General features: G+C 41.7%; 1 protein-coding gene across 1 annotated transcript in view; it reads left to right on the plus strand.

Annotated features, from left to right (window-relative positions):
* The first annotated feature begins 6,892 nt into the window (after positions 1–6,892).
* Positions 6,893–23,772, plus strand: part of LOC123751507 (putative ammonium transporter 1) — a 39,977-nt gene continuing 23,097 nt past the window's right edge. The window contains exon 1 of the mRNA XM_069322853.1: positions 6,893–7,134. Within this exon, the coding sequence (XP_069178954.1) occupies positions 6,893–7,134 (242 nt within the window). The remainder of the gene's footprint in view (positions 7,135–23,772) is intronic.

A 23,772-nucleotide genomic window follows, 5' to 3' on the forward strand; every position in this document is an offset into this window, starting at 1 on the left:
CTGCCTAAGAGATGCAGCAACATGGTCAGTTGAGCCCACACTCACAAGCGACCACTATGGGGTCCAAATTGATCTTCAGTTAGACCTACCCACCCCACCTCCGCCTCCATCTGAAGCCTGGAACTTTGCTTTAGCAAACTGGGACCGATTTCAAAACCTCATTTCAGAGTGGCAAAGAAACTATGATCTTCCCGAAGACATTAATCTGGCAGAACAAGAATTTGTCAAAGCGATTCAAAGTGCAGCCAACCACTGAATCCCACTGAAAAAACAGTCCACCGGACACCATAAAGATCATTGGTACTATTGCGAACGTGTCAAAGAACTCAACCATAGACTCAATAGAACAAGAAAGCTATACAAAAAGCAGCCAAGTGACCGCAACAGGATCTTACTTTGTGAGGTCAAGGAACATGTACATCGAGAGACCAGACAAATAAAAGAACAAAAGTGGCTAGAATGGTGTTCACACCTGAATGAACACACCTCTCTCGGGGAGATGTGGCAGCAAATTCACCGGGCCAAAGGGAATAAAACACCTAAAGCTCCACACCCCAAAGATCCTCAACAGGAAGCCGAAGTACTGGCAACCAGGTTTGCAGAGAGAGCAGCCAGCAATCAACTTCCACCAGATGTATTAGCAGTACAGACCGGACTAGAGGAAGAAAGGTGGCACAGAATCCTTACAGCATGTGAAGAAGTCCCTGACACTAATGCCCCCTTCACACTGGATGAGCTCAATCGGGCTAAGAAAAACTCCAAGGATACATCCCCTGGAGCCGACAAAATAACCTATAAAATGATTAGAAACCTCGGCCCAGAGGGAGACGCTGCATACCTAAGGTTAATTAATTTAGCCTGGACTTCTGAAACTAGACCTTCTGCTTGGAATAGAGCAGACATAGTGCCGATCCCAAAACCCAAAGATCCAGCTAATCCCAGGCCCATCTCTCTCCAAAGCTGTGCGGGCAAGACGGCTGACAGAATGGCACTCAACAGACTGGAGTGGAAAATGCCTAAACTGCACCATGATATGTATGCCTATAGAAGAGGGGTTGGCACAGTGGAATGTATTACAACTCTGTTAGCCCACTTGAATGACAGACCAGGAATGCTGATATTCCTGGACCTCGAAAAAGCCTTTCAACTGACTAGCGCCCCAGCTATTCTCTGCTGCCTCATTGACAAAGAGGTCAGAGGCAACCTGCTCTCCTGGACCAAAAACTGTCTCATAAACAGAGAAGCAAGAGTAAAACTTCATGGCACAGTCTCTGAGTACAAAAGACATGAAAATGGTACACCGCAAGGAGGTATTCTTAGCCCTCTTCAAAGGCCATCAGTAACACGGGAGACATCTCCCGGCACGCAGGGTGCAGTCGCACCTCCACAGATCTCCAGTATCATCTATTGATACTGGTGATGGCTCAAAAGGGCCACCACTTATGGGCTATTCATGCCCGTGCCACCTTTTGGATGGCTTAATCGTCATCTTGGACACATTCATGGGAGACATCTCCCGTCACGCAGAGTGCACTTGCACCTCCACAGATATCCAGTATCAGCTCTTGATACTGGGAATGGCTTAAAACCACTTACGGGCTATTCATGCCCGTGCCACCTTTTGGGTGGCTTAATCTTCATCAATCAATCAATCCTAGAGAACATAAAAAACATCATCACCAAAAAACTCTCACATCTCAACAAAGCCTACCTGCACTAGAGAATAGCTGAAGGTTCGCCATCTGCAACATGGTATCTTCAGGCAACCAAATTAGAAAGGTTAAATATCCCAAAAGGAATCCACAGGGAAATAGCAGTTAGGCTATATAGACTACGTCTAGGTTACAGATGCAACTGGGAGATTGGTGAACCCCGACAGAGAGAGTGCATCTTCTGCCAAACTGTCACAGAAAAGCCATTACTTCACTATCTTCTGGAATGTGAAGCAACCAATGACCTTAGAAGAGCTTTATGAGTTCCTGAATCATGCAGTGGCCACCCTGAAGCCATCAACACAGCCACTCTCCTGGTCAACAAAGGTGTCCAGCAGCTGGACACCCTCATAAAGACTGTGAAGCAGTATCCTCCCCCACGATAACAGCTTGATGGTTAAATGCAACCTCAGAACACTGGGGGAAAAAAAATTGTACCACTTACGGGCTATTCATGCCCGTGCCACCTCTTGGGTGGCTTAATCTTTATCAATCAATCAGCTGAAATTAGATATTAGGTTGCAGGCCCTGGCAGCAGGAAGGCGAGACCCTCGGAGCTGCTTGGCTTGCTCCACATTACATCCACAGGAATTTACGACGTGTTAATTTTGTCTGGAAATTTATTTTGCTAATAATTTTTAAGCTACAATTTGAGAGATCTGGAAGTCTCGCTGGCAGCAACAAATATGGATGCCGGACACAATGTAAGTTTACTAATGTCTGGCGAGAACCCGACGCCAATGTCCCGGGAACTGGACATTCTGCAGAAGGACCTGGACACCCTCTTCCTCATTGTGTTCGGCATCCTCATATTCAGTAAGTACCAAAATCTGTGTTTTCTCTCTTTTTTCAAGTATTTAAACATATATATGGCACCTATTTCACATTTTGTATATTAATAAAATAGTTGTATTTTATATAGTTGTATATAGACGTACAATAATCTGTGTGTTAGATTTTGTTTTATTATGCTTAGAATAATGTACTTGGAATGCAATTTGTACTTTTGACTAACATTTGTTTATATTTCAGTCTTGCAGACCGGGTTCGCATTCCTTGAGGCAGGCTCCGTGAGGTCCAAGAACACCACCAACATCCTTCTCAAGAACATGCTCGATGTCTGTAAGTTATCAAACACCTTCGTTATTTGTTATCGTATCTGGCTTATGTCTGGTGAACCAGCACATGATTTTTTTATTCCTATCTCATAGCTAAAGTAAGCTCTCAATGTATATAACTTTGCCGACTCTTGTATTCCTGTAATTTCCTGCTTTTGCTTTTCCATCTGCTGGTGTTATATACTAAATTGTTCTCTGTATTTAATTAACCGACTTCCTCCCACCAAGCCTCACGTAGTAATAATGATATGAATTCCACAATCGTCCCCACCCTGTACTAACCATCTGCCCTGTTACTCTCCCCAGTCATTGGTGGCATAGCGTACTGGCTGGTAGGGTTCCCGCTGGCGTTTGGAGGCGGGAACAGCTTCTCTGGTACAGAGTACTGGGCGTCGTACGGGCTGTCGGACGAGCACCTGGCTTTCTGGTTCTTCCAGTTCGTCATCGCCACCACAGCCTCCACCATCATCTCGGGGTCGATGGCTGAGCGGTGTGCCTTCAATGCTTATCTCATCTACACGACCGTGCTGTCAGGTGGGTGTGAAGCCTCTTTCTCTCTGTAAAGTATGTTTCAAATTTAGCAGGATACTTTACTGATACTATATCCTGCAGGATACTTTAGCAGGATACTGTGTGGGAGGGAGTCCACCTGGTCCTTCCTAATGGCTCTTAATGGTTCTCTCGCTGGCATGGTATGTACCGCTCTGCGCTGTGTGGCCGGGAGTCCATTAGTGCTAGTATGATGGACTCTGCTCGCCGTAAATTTTAATTGACAGACGTTTGATTTAAACTTAACTTAGTATTATGATAACATAACAAATTTCTTATCAAAATGGTGTTACTTGCAATATGTCTGAGTTTGTTTATCCAATGCTTAAGGACATGTTTCCATGACAGGTGTCAATCAGTGCCGGGTGCAACGTTGTGCGGCCGTGGAGTGCCAGTGTCATTGGTACAGTGGGTGGATCAGTGTTCCTCGCCATCCACACCCTTCTGCCCAAGTTGAATGGTACGTCACTGCTTCTCTCACCGCTCAGTTTTCTTAACTTTGTCTCAAGAAGGCAACAAGTAGCCAGTTTTAACTAACTTGAGTTTGAAATATTTTAACTTTAACGTTATGTTCTGTAGATGGCATATACTTAAATAATAATATTTATAAAATTTTATATTATTGGGAAGCGTACTTGCATATTGGGACTGTTGAGGTTGTGGATGTAAAGTTAATAAATATTTCTTCCACAGTTGACGACCCACTTGATGCTGTGGCTGTACACATGGGAGGTGGGTTGTGGGGGCTGGTTACTGTGGCCCTTTTCCAGGATGGTGGCATTGTGTACGGGGGCAGCGCGGAGGTCCTCGCCTGGAACATAGTGGGGGCGCTGGCCATAGTGGCCTGGTCTGGTGGTCTCTGTTTAGTTATGTTTGGTTCCCTCAGGCTGCTCGGCCTGTTGAAGGTGCCTCCAGAAATGGAAATTGCAGGCAAGTGAAGATAATACATAATGTTTTCACTCTTGTATTATATAATTGATAATTGTTATATTTTTAGTGTTATGAACGCATTCATTATACATTGTATATGTTCTATATCTCTAACAATATCTATACGCCAGGAATGGACATCTTGAAGCACGGGGAGCCAGCCTACCCAGCTGACGCTTGGCTGGAGAGCCAGTACGATGGATCCGTAAACACTCAGGAGAACAAGAGGAATTCAAGTAAGTTGTCAACTAAGTTGCTTTTAAAGTTTTGTGTGTGATGTTTATTTATTTGATATTAATGAAATGCATCATAGAAATTCATACAGTTTTGTTATCAACATTTTCCACTATTCATCTAATCCATTATTTTCCAGATCTTCCACCCAACATGTCTGCCCCAGAAGAATTTGGTTTGACTAATTCCCAGGACCCAGCTCCAGTCCCTGGACACCTTGTATACTGGAGTCGTGCAGGACCAGTCCCATCCCACCTCTCGCCCGTCGTGTCCCTCAACAACCACGAAGCTAACCACTTGAACTCCAACAATAGTGTCTCTGAAGCTGGCTTCACAGTCCGACTGGGAGACCATGATCTGCGAGTCCTCGTTGAACCCAGAGATCAACGTGGTCAAGACCCTCATTGTTACACCAATGAGGCTTTTGACGAAACCACAAAGCTTTAAGATTATCTTTTATTTGTTATTACTTATGAAAGTATTTGTATGTTGTCATTACTTATGAAAGTATGTGTATGTTGTCATTACTTATGAAAGTGGGTGTATGTTTGTCATTACTTATGAGAGTATGTGTGTTTGTCATTACTTATAAAACCTCAAAACTCTGAGATTCTCTGTTGGTTCTTCGACATTAAAGCTTGCTTGTATTGATTCGGTAAATTGACTTAATTAATTTATATTATTTTTCTGCACTAATTACATGAAATATATTATATATATTTTTGTATATATATTTTTTTATTCGGTGAACTTAGTAAGAAACCTGATAAACTAAAGGTTTAACAAGAATTACGTTAAGGTGAAGGATGTTGACAGAGAAAGATGGCGAGCATATTTTACGACTTAAAGTAGGGACTGGAATGAAGTATGAAGTATGGAGGGACTTGAAGTATGTGCCTAGCCACATACCTTCGCCCGACAGTCTTCCAAGAACTGCCATCGCGAATGCACTTCAATTGTGCATTTTGTTACATTTGCATTGTTCTTAATGGGTTGTATTCAAGTGTTTAACTATCAATAAGTTTCCTATTCTCGGATAATTACTTCCTGTTGTCTGGTCTTGATGATTTGATGGCCCATAAGATTATAGACTTGCGTGGATTACTACCTAACTGGATGTAAGATGACATAAGAAATGATTTTAACATGTTTGAAAGGAGTAAGGAAAACAAAAAGGAATTATGAAGTGAAGACATTTCCCCAACGGAGACATCACCCACCAGACACATCACCTGCCAGACATCATCCACCAGACACATCATCCACCAGAATCATCACCCATCAGACACATCATCCACCAGAATCATCACCCACCAGAATCATCACCCACCAGACACATGATCCACCAGTATCATCACTCACCAGACACATCACCCACCAGACACATCACCTGCCAGACATCATCCACCAGACACATCATCCACCAGAATCATCACCCACCAGACACATCAACCACCAGAGTCATCATTCACCAGACACATTATCCACCAGAATCATCACCCACCAGACACATCATCCACCAGAATCATCACCCACCAGAATCACACATGATCCACCAGTATCATCACCCACCAGACACATCACCCACCAGACACATCATCCACCAGAATCATCACCCATCAGACACATCATCCACCAGACACATGATCCACCAGACACATGATCCACCAGTATCATCACCCACCAGACACATCACCCACCAGACACATCATCCACCAGAATCATCACCCATCAGACACATGATCCACCAGACACATGATCCACCAGAATCATCACCCACCAGACACATGATCCACCAGTATCATCACCCACCAGACACATTATCCACCAAAATCATCACCCATCAGACACATCATTCACCAGAATCATCACCCACCAGACACATGATCCACCAGACACATCATCCACCAGAATCATCACCCATCAGACACATCATCCACCAGAATCATCACCCACCAGACACATTATCCACCAGAATCATCACCCATCAGACACATGATCCACCAGAATCATCACCCACCAGTATCATCACCCACCAGACACATTATCCACCAGAATCATCACCCATCAGACACATCATCCACCAGAATCATCACCCACCAGACACATGATTCACCAGTATCATCACCCTCCAGAATCATTACTCACCAGACACATCATCCACCAGAATCATCACCAACCAGACACATCATCCACCAGACTCATCACCCACCAGACACATCACTCACCACACATCATCCACCAGACACATCACCCACCAAAAATCATCATCCACCAGACAAATCATCCACCAGACTCATCACCAACCAGACACAACATCCACCAGGTTGTTGTTGATCTGCCTGCAGGATGGCTGGAGATGGCAAACAGATGACTAAACTGAACTTGGAGCGTGACTCGCCAAATCTGAGCCGAGCTCAGCTTGACTATATGAGGCTCGTCGAAAATCAGAACTTGGAGCGGGTACAGAAGCTAGCCAGGTTGAGACGAAACAACATTATTGTGGGCTCAAGCTTAGGACTGGCAGCTCTCAGCATCTATGGCTATGCTATATATTCCGTTAAACAGGAGAAGTTCTTGGATGAATTAGAGTGAGAGAGATGCTACAGCCTTGGTTAAGAAGCTGGCAGTTAGTTGGATTAAATCTGGTATTCCAGTAATGTTATAATTTCTAATTATAATAAATTAGAATTGTGGATTCTCTTGGTTACATTTACTTGTTTTTTCTTGTGTGATGAGATTTATGTAGGCGAGAAAAATGTTCTATTTATAAGACCTTGTAGATCTCGGTTTAAAGTGTATATTATACTGTAGTTTCTTTTATTTATTGATTACCAATAAAGTCATATTGGCTTGGCACGTTTTTCAAGTAATTAAAATTACTGATTACCTCTGAGGTCTGAATGTGTAGCAAGGTGCCATGAAGGTGGGAATGGAGGAAGAACTAGATATAAGGAGGTCGGTCCCTTTCTCCATCCAAGATGTGTCGATAACAACCTATTAGATCGAATCATTGTAGGAGAACGTGGGTGATATGTGGGTATGATTGATTCTGTAATGATCACCATGGGAGTGTATAGTGATTGCTATGGTAGTGCATAGAGATTGCCATGGGATTGCATAGAGATTGTCATGGGATTGCATAAAGATTGTCATGGGATTGCATAGAGATTGCCGTGGAATTGGATGGAGATTGTCAGGGGAGACCGATTCAAAATCATTTTGGGTCGTCAAATTTAAAGGCATTGACTAGCATAATGGATAGTTAAAGTGGTGTACACGAGGAGGTGAAGTGTGGGTCATTCAGTAAGGATTGTCTTTAGTGTCACCTGATATGTTTGTTTGATAATGTACTTGTCAGTAGATATTTATCATGTAATAGAATATTGTAGCATATTTGCTAATATATTAATAAAGATGAATAAAATCTTTATCTTTAACAAAATGCAATTTGTCTGATCGGGAATGGTGCTCACGATAAGAGGTTAAACTTGACTTCTTATTGTGTTGTGATATGGAGAGATTTCCCTGTATAAGGATGAGTAGTTGGTATGTTGGGAGCCGGTCGGCCGAGCGGACAGCATGCTGGACTTGTGATCCTGTGGTCCTGGGTTCGATCCCAGGTGCCGGCGAGAAACAATGGGCAGAGTTACTCTCACCCTATGCCCCTGTTACCTAGCAGTAAAATAGGTACCTGGGTGTTAGTCAGCTGTCACGGGCTGCTTCCTGGGGGTGGAGGCCTGGTTGAGGACCGGGCCGCGGGGACACTAAAAAGCCCCGAAATCATCTCAAGATAACCTCAAGATAACCAGACACATCACCCACCAAAATCATCACTCGCCAGACACATCATCCACTAGAATCATCATCCACCAGAGACAATCTTCCATATAACATTGAGGATGGCGACGTTGAGGGACCTGTACTATGGGCTGTGGGGCGCCCGTGTGCTTCCTGAGGCCCACCACCACCAGACACTCGGGCTCGTACTGGATGGCCTCCATTTGTCCATTGAAAATCGTCTGCTGTTAAGATACGTAGCCACGTTGTTGAACAACCCTGTGGTGTCGCACAAGAGATATATCACATTTTGAGTCAAATCAATTATGTTGAATTATATAAATATATGTATTTAAGAGAGAATGTTTTTTTCTGCTCAAGGGTGGGGGGGGAGCCAGACGCTTGGACCTAGTCTCATCCAGCGTTGAAGGGTGAGTAATGTTGGCTATGTGCCCAGAGTGGGAACTTCGAGGTCTATCTCCTCTACTCCCATTAAAAAGGAGTCGGCATCAATGGCCCTTTCCAAATGTATCGGGGAAAGGTGGCTGTCTGAGTCTATTGAACTTCTTCTCTCCACCCTTCCTTGGAAAATATATATATATGTCGCACCGCACTACTTGGCCTAAAATGCAGAATGATTTTCGTTATTTTCAAATATTTGTTTCCAAATTGGTTTATTCCAAATAATATTATATAATATTTAGTACACGAATTACTGACTTATGTTTGGTTAACCTAATAAGAACATTTCTTATGTTCTTAATATAATATTACTATATTATATTAAGATAATATAGTTCTTAATATAATATATTATATTCTTAATATAATATTACTATATCATATTAATAAAGAACATGAAATATTTCTTAGTTATGTTAATTTAGGTTATGATAGGTTAGGTAATTTTGGTCGTATATCTATGTTAGTTTCAAATTAAAAATACGTTTAATCATATAAAATATAATGGAAAGCTATATTATTTCATAAGATCTTTAGGAAAACCTCTGCTTATTAGACAAACCAGGGTTTGCATAGTAGACTAAGTAGTGCATTCTGGCTATTAGGTACAATATATAGTAGTAGTAGGCATCCATCAGTCTCAGAAGACTATGGTGTTGCGCTCTGGTTGTTAGTCTGGAGAGGCCTCACGAGGGCATAAAGCCAGGGTAGGTTAATACGGAGAAGCTGTTACCCAGGCCGCAGGTCCCCCCTCTCCACGGCGCTGAAAGTCTCCAATGGAAAGGCAAACGCCAATGCGATTGGTTCCAGCGCCGTCGCAGGAACTGTGAGTTCCGGGGATGACCTCGAAGTTGGTGAAAAAAAGGCACAGGGACTCCAAACCCGGAGACCGCCGTGGTCGGGGCCGGAGAAGAACCACCCCCAGCAAGGGTATGAACGACCCCAGCCGCCTGAAGCAGAGCTGGGCCGCACGACCCCAGGGAAGTTGAACGTCCCGGTCCCGCACCTACGGGTTCCTGACAGAGATCATCACAACCCTCTTTCACCGGAGGCCGGCCTCCTTCAAGAAAAATTAGAAGGAAGAGTGATAATTATTAAATACAACAATTATTATTATAATAAATATAAAAATATTATTATATATAATTATTATTATAATAAATACTATAATAATAATATAAATAATTAATAATTATCACACAATAGTTAGTTTAGGTTATTTATTATGCACCCCATACCCATCTTGTGGGTGGTAGTGGAAAGGGTTACAGAGGCACATAATGGGCTCAGGGACTGAACCCCACAATTCATTTAGCTAAGCAAGTTACAATCCTGATGAGCTAGTTACAAAATTCAATATAAGTCGTCACATCAACAATGGGTTCGAGATCGACCACAAGTACAGTTTCTAAATTAAGCAACTGTCCCACAATACAACCTCCTCCCCCCCACCAATCTATGGTTCATCCAATAAAATCACAATATATATATATATATATATATATATATATATATATATATATATATATATATATATATATATATATATATATATATATATATATATATATATATATATATATATCTCACACCCCAGAAGAGACTCGAACCCATACTGCCAGGAGCACTCTGCAACTGTACATCTGCAATGCATGATAATAGGAACAAAAACAGGCAGGGCCCTCGTGTGTTGTGTGGCCCTCGTGTGTTATGTGGCCCTCGTGTGTTATGTGGCCCTCGTGTGTTGTGTGGCCCTCGTGTGTTGTGTGGCCCTCGTGTGTTATGTGGCCCTCGTGTGTTGTGTGGCCCTTGTTGTGTTGTGTGGCCCTTGTTGTGTTGTGTGGCCCTCGTGTGTTGTGTGGCCCTCGTGTGTTGTGTGGCCCTTGTTGTGTTTTGTGGCCCTTGTTGTGTTGTGTGGCCCCAGTGTGTTATGTGGCCCTTGTGTGTTGTGTTACCCTTGTGTGTTGTGTGGCCCTTGTGTGTTGTGTGGCCCTTGTGTGTTGTTTGGCCCTTGTGTGTTGTGTTACCCTTGTGTGTTGTGTTACCCTTGTGTGTTGTGTGGCCCTTGTGTGTTGTGTGGCCCTTGTGTGTTGTGTGGTCCTTGTGTGTTGTGTGGCCCTTGTGTGTTGTGTGGCCCTTGTGTGTTGTGTGGTCCTTGTGTGTTGTGTGGCAGGGCCATACAAACACTCAACATACAAACGCGCATCGGAACATGCAGGAACCGGGAACAAAAACCCGCTCCCCCCCCCCCCCCACACACACACACAACCGCACCCCATGCACATCCAAGTACACAACCGGATACAACCTCACAACACATAGCAAACAAAATAAATTACTGGACAGGAGAACAAACCTCAACGGGAGGCGAATATTTCTCAGGAAACTTATACAGAGGATATTTGTGCTTATAGGCCTCCCATATCAAATACTCCATGTCAGTAGGGGAACGATTCCCCTGCTTCCGGGGCCGCATAAACTCTGGAATCACTAAATCAAAAACGGCAGAAACGAAAACGGCGGCTCCCGGAGGTGGTCGACAGAAGTCGCATAACAAAGAGAGGCAAGGTAAACCACCTCCTCCGCCAGATAGTGGTCTATTTTTGTTTTGGTAGGGACGCGAGTCTTTATTTTCCTCGGCGTCACCCCTTCTATATAGGAACCACCGTGAAAGCGGAAGAAACCGAAGTAGAGTACGTAGACCGCCTAGACGGTCCCGCCGCCGGATGCGCAAGAGAAGAAGGCAAGTTTTTGTTAATTCAATTTTTCACATTTGAAAGTGAAAAAGTGATATGATCTACTTTAGCCACGTTATTGTGACTCATCGCCTGCATTTTCACGTTTGTTTTCAGTGTGAAGCACTTGGAAATATTATCTTACGATATGCGCGTTACCCCTCTGGTGATGCTTATAACCTGTGACTGGTCTGTGACTGGTTTGGTAGTGAAAGCCTCTCGTTATCCTGCCTCTCGGCACTGGAGGTACTGAGTTATATCTCTCCTCCCTAAGACAGGTCTAGGAATATGATCAAGGTCTATCCACAAGACGTTTCGACAACATCCGTTTTCTGATGGTCAAAACCGTTCGGTTTGGATACATTAGCTTAGGCTATCGTAGGGACGGTTAGGTTTCGTTAACTTACGTAATTTTTACGTTAGGTTAGGTTTGACTTGTTTAGGCTTGGCTATATTAGGATGGGTTAAGGTAGGTTAGGTTGGATTAGTTTAGGTTGTGTTAGGCTAGGTTAGACTGGGTTAGGCTAAGTTGAGTTGAGTTAGGTTGAGTTAGGTTTGGTAAGTTCTCGTGTTTTAAAATCCGTGAGTGAACCGTGTTGTGTAGGCTGCGACTTGCGTTCGTCTGCAGCACCACCACCTGGTTCCTCACAGCCACGTCCAACACAACACAGCTGCCCACTTCTCGTGTGGTAATGACAACACTTATCACAAGTACTAAATTAAATTTAAATTTAAATTCGGTTAAATTATTTTTAAATTGTTTAAACTGTATAAAATTGGTTATACAACTTATTCCCAATTGTGTGCAGACTGAACATCACCAGGCACTTTACCCCTTGTAGGGCAGATATCGAACCCACAACATAACAATAAAAGCTGTTTTAGCAAAGCCAGACTATTTCACTGAGCTTAACATTAAGCTAAAGCCATTCAAAGCAGGCATTTAAGTGCCAGTTTGTTCAACCTATTGTCAACCAGAGGTTATCATCCATAATACTTTATCTAAATGGCATTCAATACAATTTTCAGCTCGTGAACCTCTCGCTCTACACCTCACTCTGCTGCCTTTCTCTGCCGCTCTTTCTGTAAACGACTTTATAATGGTTCAGGGCGGACCGTGACACCATTTCCATTATTTTCTGATGTGTGTCCGTCATACGTTTTGGGTAGAACCGTCTGACATGGTTTAGACACAGCTGTCACACATGGTTTAGACAGAGCTGTCACACATGGTTTAGACAGAGCTGTCACACAGGGTTTAGAGAGAGCTGTCACACAGGGTTTAGACAGAGCTGTCACACAGGGTTTAGACAGAGCTGTCACACAGGGTTTAGACAGAGCTGTCACACAGGGTTTAGACAGAGCTGTCACACAGGGTTTAGACAGAGCTGTCGCACATGGTTTAGACAGAGCTGTCACACAGGGTTTAGACAGAGCTGTCACACATGGTTTAGACAGAGCTGTCACACAGGGTTTAGACAAAGCCGTCAGACAGGGTTTAGACAGAGCTGTCAAACAGGGTTTAGACCGAGCTGTCACACATGGTTTAGACAGAGCTGTCACACAGGGTTTAGACAGAGCTGTCACACATGGTTTGGTTGAGTCGTCCGGCATGGTTTAGTTAAGCCGTATAACATGGTTTCAGTAAGCAAGGGTCGCCGTGGCCGAGTAGGCTAAGCTATTTCTTCATTCGCTGAGTCATTGGGGATTTTTTGAATGATTACTAAAGTTATTATTTAATATCAGTCAAATTTTACTTAGGTAGTATCGAGGAATATTGGCTTATACTGGGTATAGGTCAGGCTGCTAATTTAGTTTGGATCAGAGTACACGAAATGCATTGTTACAAGAGTTGAATTGAACGCGTCTATCAATGTTTAATAGGTCTACCAATGTCAATGTCTACCAATGAATTTTAGGTATGACTCTTGGTCACTAAGATGGGAGGGGAGGGGGGCTACATAATTCCCCCGCCTTGGTGCCTTGTTTTGATAATCACTGACTACCGTGGGGGATAATACCAGTTTATGACTGCTCAGGTCATAAACCACAGCTCAAAGGTCACAACCACAGGGATAATAACCATTCGGTATGACTCAAGGGTTGACTACGCAGTTGACCAAATACAGCTGTAGGAGCGTATGATACCGGACGACATATAATAACCCACGTTCAAGCTATTGGTTACGATTGAGAAATCTGTATAGTTAACATGTACGATATTGTGCGCATCTTCACGCGCATAACAAAGCGTTCCACTGCGCCGCTTCTCAGAAGAAAAGATCCAGGATAGGGGGGGGGGGAGAAATAGCCTAAGCTACTCTATCCCTTTGAAATGTATTTGTTCTTGTTTCAATAGACATACTTAACGAAACCTGAAACTGAGCGGCCCGAAACGCTTTGCGTAATAGTGGCTTTAGGCATTGTATGTATTAGCTCTATCTGTAAATTCATCAATATTTGTATCACCAATATTTGTAAATTCATCAATATTTGTATTTGTATCAATGTATGTATGTACTTTACCTGAATAAACATTTGAATTTTATTGAATTTTTGAACTTGAACTTGATCCAAGACGCAGGCAACACCAGACAAAGAATCCGGGGCTGCAGTTGGCGCCATACTGAACCTCCACCGCGACACGCAACCACACAATGTATCTGGATGCAGGAAGCAACCACTGTACCAATTCCTTATGACAACATAATCTATGCAAAAGCTGTGACTTGGAGGGGGTGGGGGAGGGGACGTAGAGGATTGTTGTGGCTATATCTGTGTATGTGAGTGATATGCTGTATGACAATACAGACCCGAGTATATACACTTGTTCACCACACATGTTGATAATTATACACCAGTATACATACTTATACGTGAAGGGAGGTAAAACAAAAAATAGTGAGTGTGACTGGACCAGGTAGAGGAAGTGTGAGGAGGGTAGACATGAGTAGGTATAGAGGGAGGGGTGACGTGATTTTATTCACCTTGGGCATTAGGAGCCGCATGTGAAATGTTTTATTTATTTATTTATATTTTATTTATTTATATAAACAAGAGTTCTTACATTTTTGTACAGTCACTAGCACGCATAGCGTTTCGGACAGGACCTTAATCCTAATTTTCCCTGGAATACGACCCGCCAAATCGTTTAACAACCAGGTACCTATTCACAACCTGGATGAACAGAGGCTACAGTTAAGGATTGGGGCCCAGTAAATCCTCCCCGTTACATCCATAGTTAGTGTGGTAAACAGTTCATATGACTCAGGGCGTGGATCACCTTATTTTCCAGTGCTCAAGTGGATGCTCCGGGAAGGGCATGTTCCATTGGGTAGCGGTTAGTTGCCTTGGGATCCTTCCATTTTTAAGGCTGGCTCAGTAGCTCAGTTGTAGCTACTGAGTCAGTAGCTTATAGCTACACTATAAGCAGACCCACCTGGACACTATAAGCAGACTCACCTGGACACTATAAGCAGACCCACCTGGACACTAAGCAGACCCACCTGGACTCCACAGGTGCTGGAGGGGTGAACGGTGGCTTCTGAGGGCTGGTGTGGTGCTGAGGTCAGTGTCGTGCATGGTTATATACTGGCCTGCCACTCTACCCCGGTGGGGGAGGGCCGGGGTGTTGCATGGGGAGGGGGAGTACTGTCATTGGTGGGAGGGGCAAGACTTATCTCTCACTGTGGGAGCACCAGAAGACACACTTCAGCGAACACATATGGTTTGTGAATCAAGAAGATTCATTCTTCTCTGAACCTCCCTTACTTATCTCTCCCTCCCTTACTTATCTAGCTCTCACTCTCTTACTCATCTCTCTTTCGCAGTCTCATTTCTTCCTCATCTCCCCCTCCTAGTCTCATCTCTCTAATGACAGGTTAAACCGGACTAGCTACGCTGGGATAAATCCAAGATCCAACAGCATCATATAAAGAGTACAAACATGAACTAGCAATAGGTCTGTTGTTTGACACAATGAAGTGTGTCAAACAAAACACTTGCATGGGGAGAGTAACAATCTCGGTTGTCTAACAGACAGTGTCACAGCTGCAATACGACTTGGCAACAAGTATCTCTGGCAACAAGTTATATTATTAGTATTAGTATTAACTGCGCACTCCAATGGTTAAGTCTGTTTAAATAATGGTGGACCTTGAAACTCTTTTATCAACAATATATCATATTTCACCTTGCAAATGACATTTCCTGCATAATGAATAAACACATACACAACATTTGTTTATAGATCAGTTTATTTAAAAACAAATATATCATTAAAGAAATGCCAAGACACAATGTTAAGCATTTATTATAGACAAAACAATATAAAATAATATAAAAAAGTGATTTGTATATTTTTCAAATTTTCCTAATTACTTTGTTTACATACAAATAAATAAGAGTAACGTACATTGAAATATCCTACCTAAAATGTGGCTAGAAATGCAATGTATCGGAAAAACCGACACATTACTAACTTTCCATACAATATGCAGTTAATATTGCTGCTGTTTGACCACGTGACTAGCGGGCTACACACTTACTCTACACCAACAAAATGCTGAAGCCTTCTTATCAGATAAGGCTTCCCCAGTATTTACTAGCATATGTAGTCTTAACACCTAGTAACATTGTAGTGAATTGTCTACCAATCGATAATTCTGATTGATAGACTATTACATTAATAAACCCGCCCCCCCCCCCCACCCAGCTTGTGTAGGAAACGATTTGTGGGAATAAACTTATACAGTCCACTATCGAAACAAATAAATTAATGTAAGAAATAAATTCTATATAAATTAATGTAAAGTAATAAATTGTAAATAAATTAATAAATCCCACGAGGCGGTTTTCCCCCACACAATGGGTCGTTGTATCTTCACACACACACATGTAAATAAATATATAAATCAATTTATTTATTATATATATACCAAGATCAACACCGAGGACTAAATTGTTCACACATCCAGAATCAACATATATTTATTTATTTATTTATATACAAGAAGGTACATTGGGTTTGAGAGAATACATAGCCTAGTATTTAAAATCTTGTAAATAATAGAATGTGAAGCTAAATCTTGTAAATCTCATTTGAATATTGTCAAGTATCAATACACAACATACACACACAAGGGCAAGGGGGTTATATACACAGGGGGGGTGAATACACCCTAGAGTTTACTTAATAGTTGATCAGTAAGCTATTTGTAGATGGGGGGGGGGAGGTGTTAATACTCCTCTCAAGGCTGAAAAGTTTTAAGCCATTGATCAAACACCCATTGTTAGTAAACGCCTAGTAGCCTAGTAGTTTGTGTTTTGTATATATTTTACTTAAAACTTAAAATTTTACTTATTTGAATATTTATATGCAATATCAGAACAATGATTATATATATATATATATATATATATATATATATATATATATATATATATATATATATATATATATATATATATATATATATATATATATATATATGCGAACAAGAGAAGTGAAGAGGTGAAGAGGTTGCCGGGAAGAGGTGATTTGGTAAAATGCTATGCCCAAGATAACTATCCGAGTGCCGGCGGTGGGGTGGTTCAAATAGCCTCGGCTATCACCTCATTATGTCCGGTCGTGATGGTCAAGTGGATTAAGGCGTCTTGTACATACCAGTTGCGTTGCTTCTGGGAGTATGGGTTCGAGTCACTTCTGGGGTGTGAGTTTTCAGTTTGATATATATATATATATATATATATATATATATATATATATATATATATATATATATATATATATATATATATATATATATATATATATATATATATATATATATATTAACAAACATTAAAGCTTAAGTAACACACCAATATTCACCCGAGACAGAAGACTCGCTGGACTCTGTCGAGGGTGGGTGTATCGGTCTGTTAATGGCACCTGAGACCAATAGATGGAGTTACTTGTTTCTGTCTCGTAGTTTGTATCGCTCTTCTGGAGACGCCACTCCTTTAGGTACACTTTACTGTTCACTGTCTCTCAGGGAAGTGACCGTAGTTCAGTTGTTAAACTGTTAACTGGCCGTCAATATAGTAGTAAGATTGTGTGTTGTCTTGTTTACAATGCTGATTGCCGGTCTGTTGATGTAGTGAGTTGAAAAAACGATACAGTCGTTGGATAAGTTTAAACCATTGACCAAGTTGAGGCTGTACCCCCAGGGCTGTTGCTTGGAGGAAGGTGCCGTTGTAGCAGGTGTGTGTGCCGCCGGTAAACACAGAGGTGATGACATTCTCCACCAGGCACTCTCCTACTTCTGGAGGTGGTGCAGTGTCAGGAGGACGTAACCTTAGTTGTCGAGGCTGCTCAGCGCAGACGGCAGCAAACTCTCCCCATCATCAGGGGTGGTTTGAGTAGATCTCAAACCTGAGTAGACCTGCGGTCCGAGTCAGCACCGCAGGTCCTGACTGGTTTGGAGTGGAGACGGGTTCAAGTAAAAAATGGGCACACAGGAAATGATTTCGACGTTCATTAAACACTCACCGAGTGGATAACTGAATGTCCGACAGCCCGATACGGTGTTGATGATAGTATGGTTGATGATGATAGTAATATTTTAAGATTGAGAAACTTTAAACTAAATGAGCACACATGTAGCGATTTTGCATTCAGTAAACACTTACTGAGTTGTAAACTGAATGCCGGAGCTGGCCAATACAAGGTTTGTGATAGTAATATTTTATTTTTATTTACGATGGAGAAACTTTAAACTAAAAATGAGGTCACATGGAGGGATATCTATGTTCAGTAAACTGTTACTGAGATGTAAACTGGATGGTTGACCCACCCAATACATGGTTTGTGATAGTAATATTTTATTTTTTACGATGGAGAAACTTTAAACTAAAAAATGAGCTCGCATGGAGGGATGTCTATGTTCAGTAAACAGTTACTGAGCTGTAAACTGAATGGTTGAGCTACCCGATACATGGCTGGTGATAGTAATATTTTATTTTTTACGATGTAGAAACTTAAAACTAAAAAATGAGGTTGCATGGATGGATAACAATGTTCAGTAAACAGTTACTGAGTTGTAAACTGAATGGTAGTGTCATCCAATACCTGGTTACTGATAATAGTATTTCACGATGAGAAAACCTTATGACCACACATGTAACGATTTTGCATTCAGTAAACACTTACTGAGTTGTAAACTGAATGCCGGAGCTGGTCAATACAAGGTTTGTGATAGTAATATTTTATTTTTATTTACGATGGAGAAACTTTAAACTAAAAATGAGGTCACATGGAGGGATATCTATGTTCAGTAAACTGTTACTGAGATGTAAACTGGATGGTTGACCCACCCAATACATGGCTTGTGATAGTAATATTTTATTTTTTACGATGGAGAAACTTTAAACTAAAAAATGAGCTCGCATGGAGGGATGTCTATGTTCAGTAAACAGTTTCTGAGCTGTAAACTAAATGGTTGAGCTATCCGATACATGGCTGGTGATAGTAATATTTTATTTTTTACGATGTAGAAACTTAAAACTAAAAAATGAGGTTGCATGGATGGATAACAATGTTCAGTAAACAGTTACTGAGTTGTAAACTGAATGGTGGTGTCATCCAATACCTGGTTACTGATAATAGTATTTCACGATGGAAAAACCTTATCCTAAACTAAAAATGAGCCCACATGAAGATATTTTCACTTACTGAGATGTTAACTGAATGTCTGACCTATCTAATAGTAGTATTAATTCAAGATGGAAAACTTAAAACTAAACTAAAATGAGCGCACATGAAGTGATACTCACGTTCATTAAACACTTACTACGTTGTTAACTGAATGTCTGAGACATTCAATACATGGTTGATGATATCCCTATTAATGACATTGATAATAAGAGGTCTTGAACTAGATACGGGCATGGGGGCAGCAAAGCTGCGATATTGAAAAGAAACTGAACTGAATTTGAAAATTGATTAATATATGTAATGTGAAGCCGATCTACTGGAAAACAGTAAGCAAACTTTATTTGAAAAAGAATATGAGAAGACTGTAAAGCTGGGGGGCAAGAAAATGATAAAAATAAGAAGTGATGATCTTCAAAAACATAACATAAGATATTCATGACCGTAATTAATACAGTGTGAACTCTCTTAAACTATGCACACCATGAAATCTCGTCACTATGCATAACTTGTCACTCTGCGAAACAAATTATTGACTATAGTGCGACAGTGAGAATAAAAATGACCACTTATGTTTTGGAGTGCTATTTTAGTCAAGAAATACTGTAAAGGATGATTATTGACTAAAGGGAATTTCGCGGGCTGCTGGTCTTTGATGTGTTGAACTGCTTAAAGGAAGCATATTTGCTAGAAAAAATTCCTGTGAAATAATGCTTGTTATATGTTTTGACTACCTAGCTAATAGCATATTGCATGGCTAATAATGAAATGAAATGTCACATTTTTGTCTGACTCACTTAGCACGAGTGAAGAGAAAACATTGAAAAACTGGCAAAGGTTGAAAACTCTGTGAAATCATATCTGTTATGATAAGTTTTGACTAGCTGCAAGCTATGTTTGCCTTCTCTCTCTCTCTAATCTACACACGCGATATGAAATGTGAATTTGTTGACTGAAAGGAGATTGATGATGATACGAATAGTAATTGCCGACATTGAGCATATTCTCAAAAACGTAGTTTCTGCAAAAAAAAAAATAACATTAAATTAGATGTGAGCTGCGATTTGAAAACAGAAGATGTGTGATGTGTGGCTTATTGTGTGGACTCTGGAGATATGATCTCCACATATAAGTTTCTCAAGAAAGTGGTAATATTTTTCTTGTGTTTGGATGTAATGGCTAAACATGGATGACATTTTCAATAACGTTATTTGCACATCCGACAAAGTTGATTTTCCCCGTTACGTTACATTGTGTTACAGAGGGCTAAAACTGGTAGACCGTAATATTCATATGGAAGGAGATGTAATGAAGATGGACTAAGTCCTACTTTATTTAAAAATGTCATTTTGGGCTGTAAAAGTTGATTTGCGTTACGTTACATTGTGTTAGAGGGCTAAAACTGGTAGAGGTCAATATTATATGGTAAGAGATGTGCTAAGTCATACTTTCATTTAAAAATGACATTTTGGACTGCAAAAAGTCGATTTGCGATACGTTACGTTGTGTTACATTGTGTTACAGAGGGCTAAAAGGGGTAGACATCAATTATTTATATGGTAAGAGATGTAATGGAGATGGGCTAACCCTCACTTTCCGTTTCAAAATGACATTTTGGACTGCAAAAAGTTGATTTGCGTTACGTTACGTTGCGTTACATTGTGTTACAGAGGGCTAAAAGGGGTAGAGGCCAATATTTTATATGGTGAGAGATGTAATGAATAAGGACTAATCCCTCACTTTCCGTTTCAAAATGACATTTTGGACTGCAAAAAGTTGATTTGCGTTACGTTACGTTGCGTTACATTGTGTTACAGAGGGCTAAAAGGGGTAGACGCCAATATTTTATATGGTGAGAGATGTAATGAAGATGGACTAAGTCATACTTTCATTTAAAAACGATATTTGGTCTGTAGAAAGTTGATTTGCGTTACGTTACGTTACATTGTGTTATAGAGGGTTAAAACTGGTATACCGTAATATTCATATGCTATGAGATGTAATGGAGATATTGTGTTTGGCTAAATGGAGTTCACATTTCAATAATGATATTCGGACAACAGCCAGAAAGTTGATCTCCACGTTACTTAATGATGATATAATGCGATGCAATCGTGTGCTAATATTTTATTTGTGTTAGAATGTAGGGGCGATAGGAGTTTGTCTAGACTTGCATACATTTTCAAACGCTATTTATGTAGGCAGTAGAAAGACTGGTTTCCCATTACGCTACATTGACTGTGTTACAAGAACTGAAAATAGACATAGTCCAGAGCTATTTCACTATCGACTCACCCGGTCTTATTCTCATCGATTGGTGTTTACATTGGATGATGTAGGTCTTAAGAGAGACAGCCTTGAACTCGGGGATAATGAACAAGTCAATTTAATAATAGTGTCAAGACTGTGTTTTTCCATATTGTCGTATATATGTTTACTCGCCTAATGGAGAGAGAATGAACGGCGCGTTTGAGGTAAAGCGAGGACTGACCGTGATGTGTATGTTTGTTTTACCACCGTGAATATGAAGCTATATTATGCTATGTCTATCAGTTGTCGAATAAAGGCTTACGTTACGTTATGTGTTACAAGAACTAAACAAGCTTGTGCTAATCTTTTATTGTGTTTGGATGGTGTTAAACATGGTTTACATTTCATTATTCAGACATCGGACAGAAAGTTGCTCGTTACTCTTAAAATGATATTGGGCAAAGAACGAAGTTAGTATATTGTCCACGTTACATTAATGATATTTGAGCAAAGAACGATGTCATCATATTGGTCGTGTTACCTTACAAGGTTATAAGGGTGAGAGTGATGGGGCCTCAAAAATTGACATTAGTCGTCAATCCTCTGGTGTGCCGTAAGTCTAAGTGAAATGGAGAAAGATACGTGAACAGCGGCAGCAGGAGAAAGGAAATGATGGTACTTTCCCCAACTATTAAATGATCTGGAGAGAGAGAGAGAGAGCGAGAGAGACAGACAGAGAGACAGAGAAACAGAGAGACAGAGAGAGAGACAGAAAGACAGAGAGACAGAGAGACAGAGAGACAGAGAGACAGAGAGAGAGAGAGAGAGGTAGACAGAGAGATAGAGAGACAGAGAGAGAGAGAGAGAGAGAGAGAGAGAGAGAGAGAGAGAGAGAGAGAGAGAGAGAGAGAGAGACAGAGAGACAGAGAGACAGAGAGACAGAGAGACAGAGAGAAAGAGAGAGAGAGAGACAGAGAGAGAGAAAGAGAGAGAGAGAGAGAGAGAGAGAGAGAGAGAGAGAGAGAGAGAGAGAGAGAGAGAGAGAGAGAGAGAGAGAGAGAGAGAGAGAGAGAGAGAGAGGCAGACAAAGAGACAGAGAGACAGAGAGAGAGAGAGAGAGAGAGAGAGAGAGAGAGAGAGAGAGAGAGAGAGAGAGAGAGAGAGAGAGAGAGAGAGAGAGAGAGAGAGAGAGAGAGGCAGACAGAGAGACAGAGAGACAGAGAGAGAGTCGCGGACCGTAGCGAAACGCAGTGGGTAATGGATGCCCAACCACTTCCGCCGTGTCTGAGGAGATATAACCAAACTACTTGGAAAAGTCTTTTCAGTTACCCTCTAACCAGTGACCAGTACGCTCACCCCTCCGCGGACATTGAAAAACTCTTAAGGGTAATGGTACACATCCCTCCTGCTGGACTCTACTCTCTCATCCTCTCACACTTAGGGCTTCCTGTAGGGGGGCTAATGGTTTGTCTAACCGCAAATGACCCGAGCAGTCTCACGACGAGGGGAAGCTCCACTCACCCTTCCCTCCCTCCCTCCCCTTCCCCTCCCCTCCCCCACCCCAAACAACATAACAGACTATGTTGGGACTCCTCTCATCTACACGCAACCTCTACTTACTTACGATCATCAAAAACTATTATCCTCACACAGGATTAAGTCTACGCAAAACACACATACATATTCATTTACTCCTTCCTCATATTCCACTCTTATCCTTATATTTTCTTACTCTACCACATACTCTCCTACATCCCCAACAACATGGCTTCCCTCTTTCCTGACCACATACCCAAAACCCCGAGGACTAGCACCGCGCGCTCCACTTACCTCCAACAAGCGCCAAACTTCCGGGAAATTCCCTCAAAACCCTTGAGGACTAGACACCTGCGCGCCATCTGTCCAGGTGCCACTCACGTGAGTGCCACCTGGCAGATGGCGCACGCGGTTGTAGACCTCATCTTCCCTACTCAGGTGTACTCCCCTTCATATAGTCTAGGTTAGCTGTACTCCCCCCTTCATAGAGTCTAGGGCAGGTGTACTCCCCCTTCATATAGTATAGGGCAGCTGTACTCCCCTTCATATAGTCTAGGGCAGCTGTACTCCCCCTTCATATAGTCTAGGGCAGCTGTACTCCCCTTCATATAGTCTTGGGCAACTGTACTCCCCTTCATATAGTCTAAGGCAGCGGTACTCCCCCTTCATATAGTCTAGGGCAGCTGTACTCCCCTTCATATAGTCTAGGGCAGCTGTACTCCCCTTCATATAGTCTAGGGCAGCTGCACTCCCCTTCATATAGTCTAGGGCAG

This window comes from Procambarus clarkii, chromosome 11 (genome assembly GCF_040958095.1).
Source record: "Procambarus clarkii isolate CNS0578487 chromosome 11, FALCON_Pclarkii_2.0, whole genome shotgun sequence".
In the NCBI taxonomy this organism is placed as follows: domain Eukaryota; kingdom Metazoa; phylum Arthropoda; class Malacostraca; order Decapoda; family Cambaridae; genus Procambarus; species Procambarus clarkii.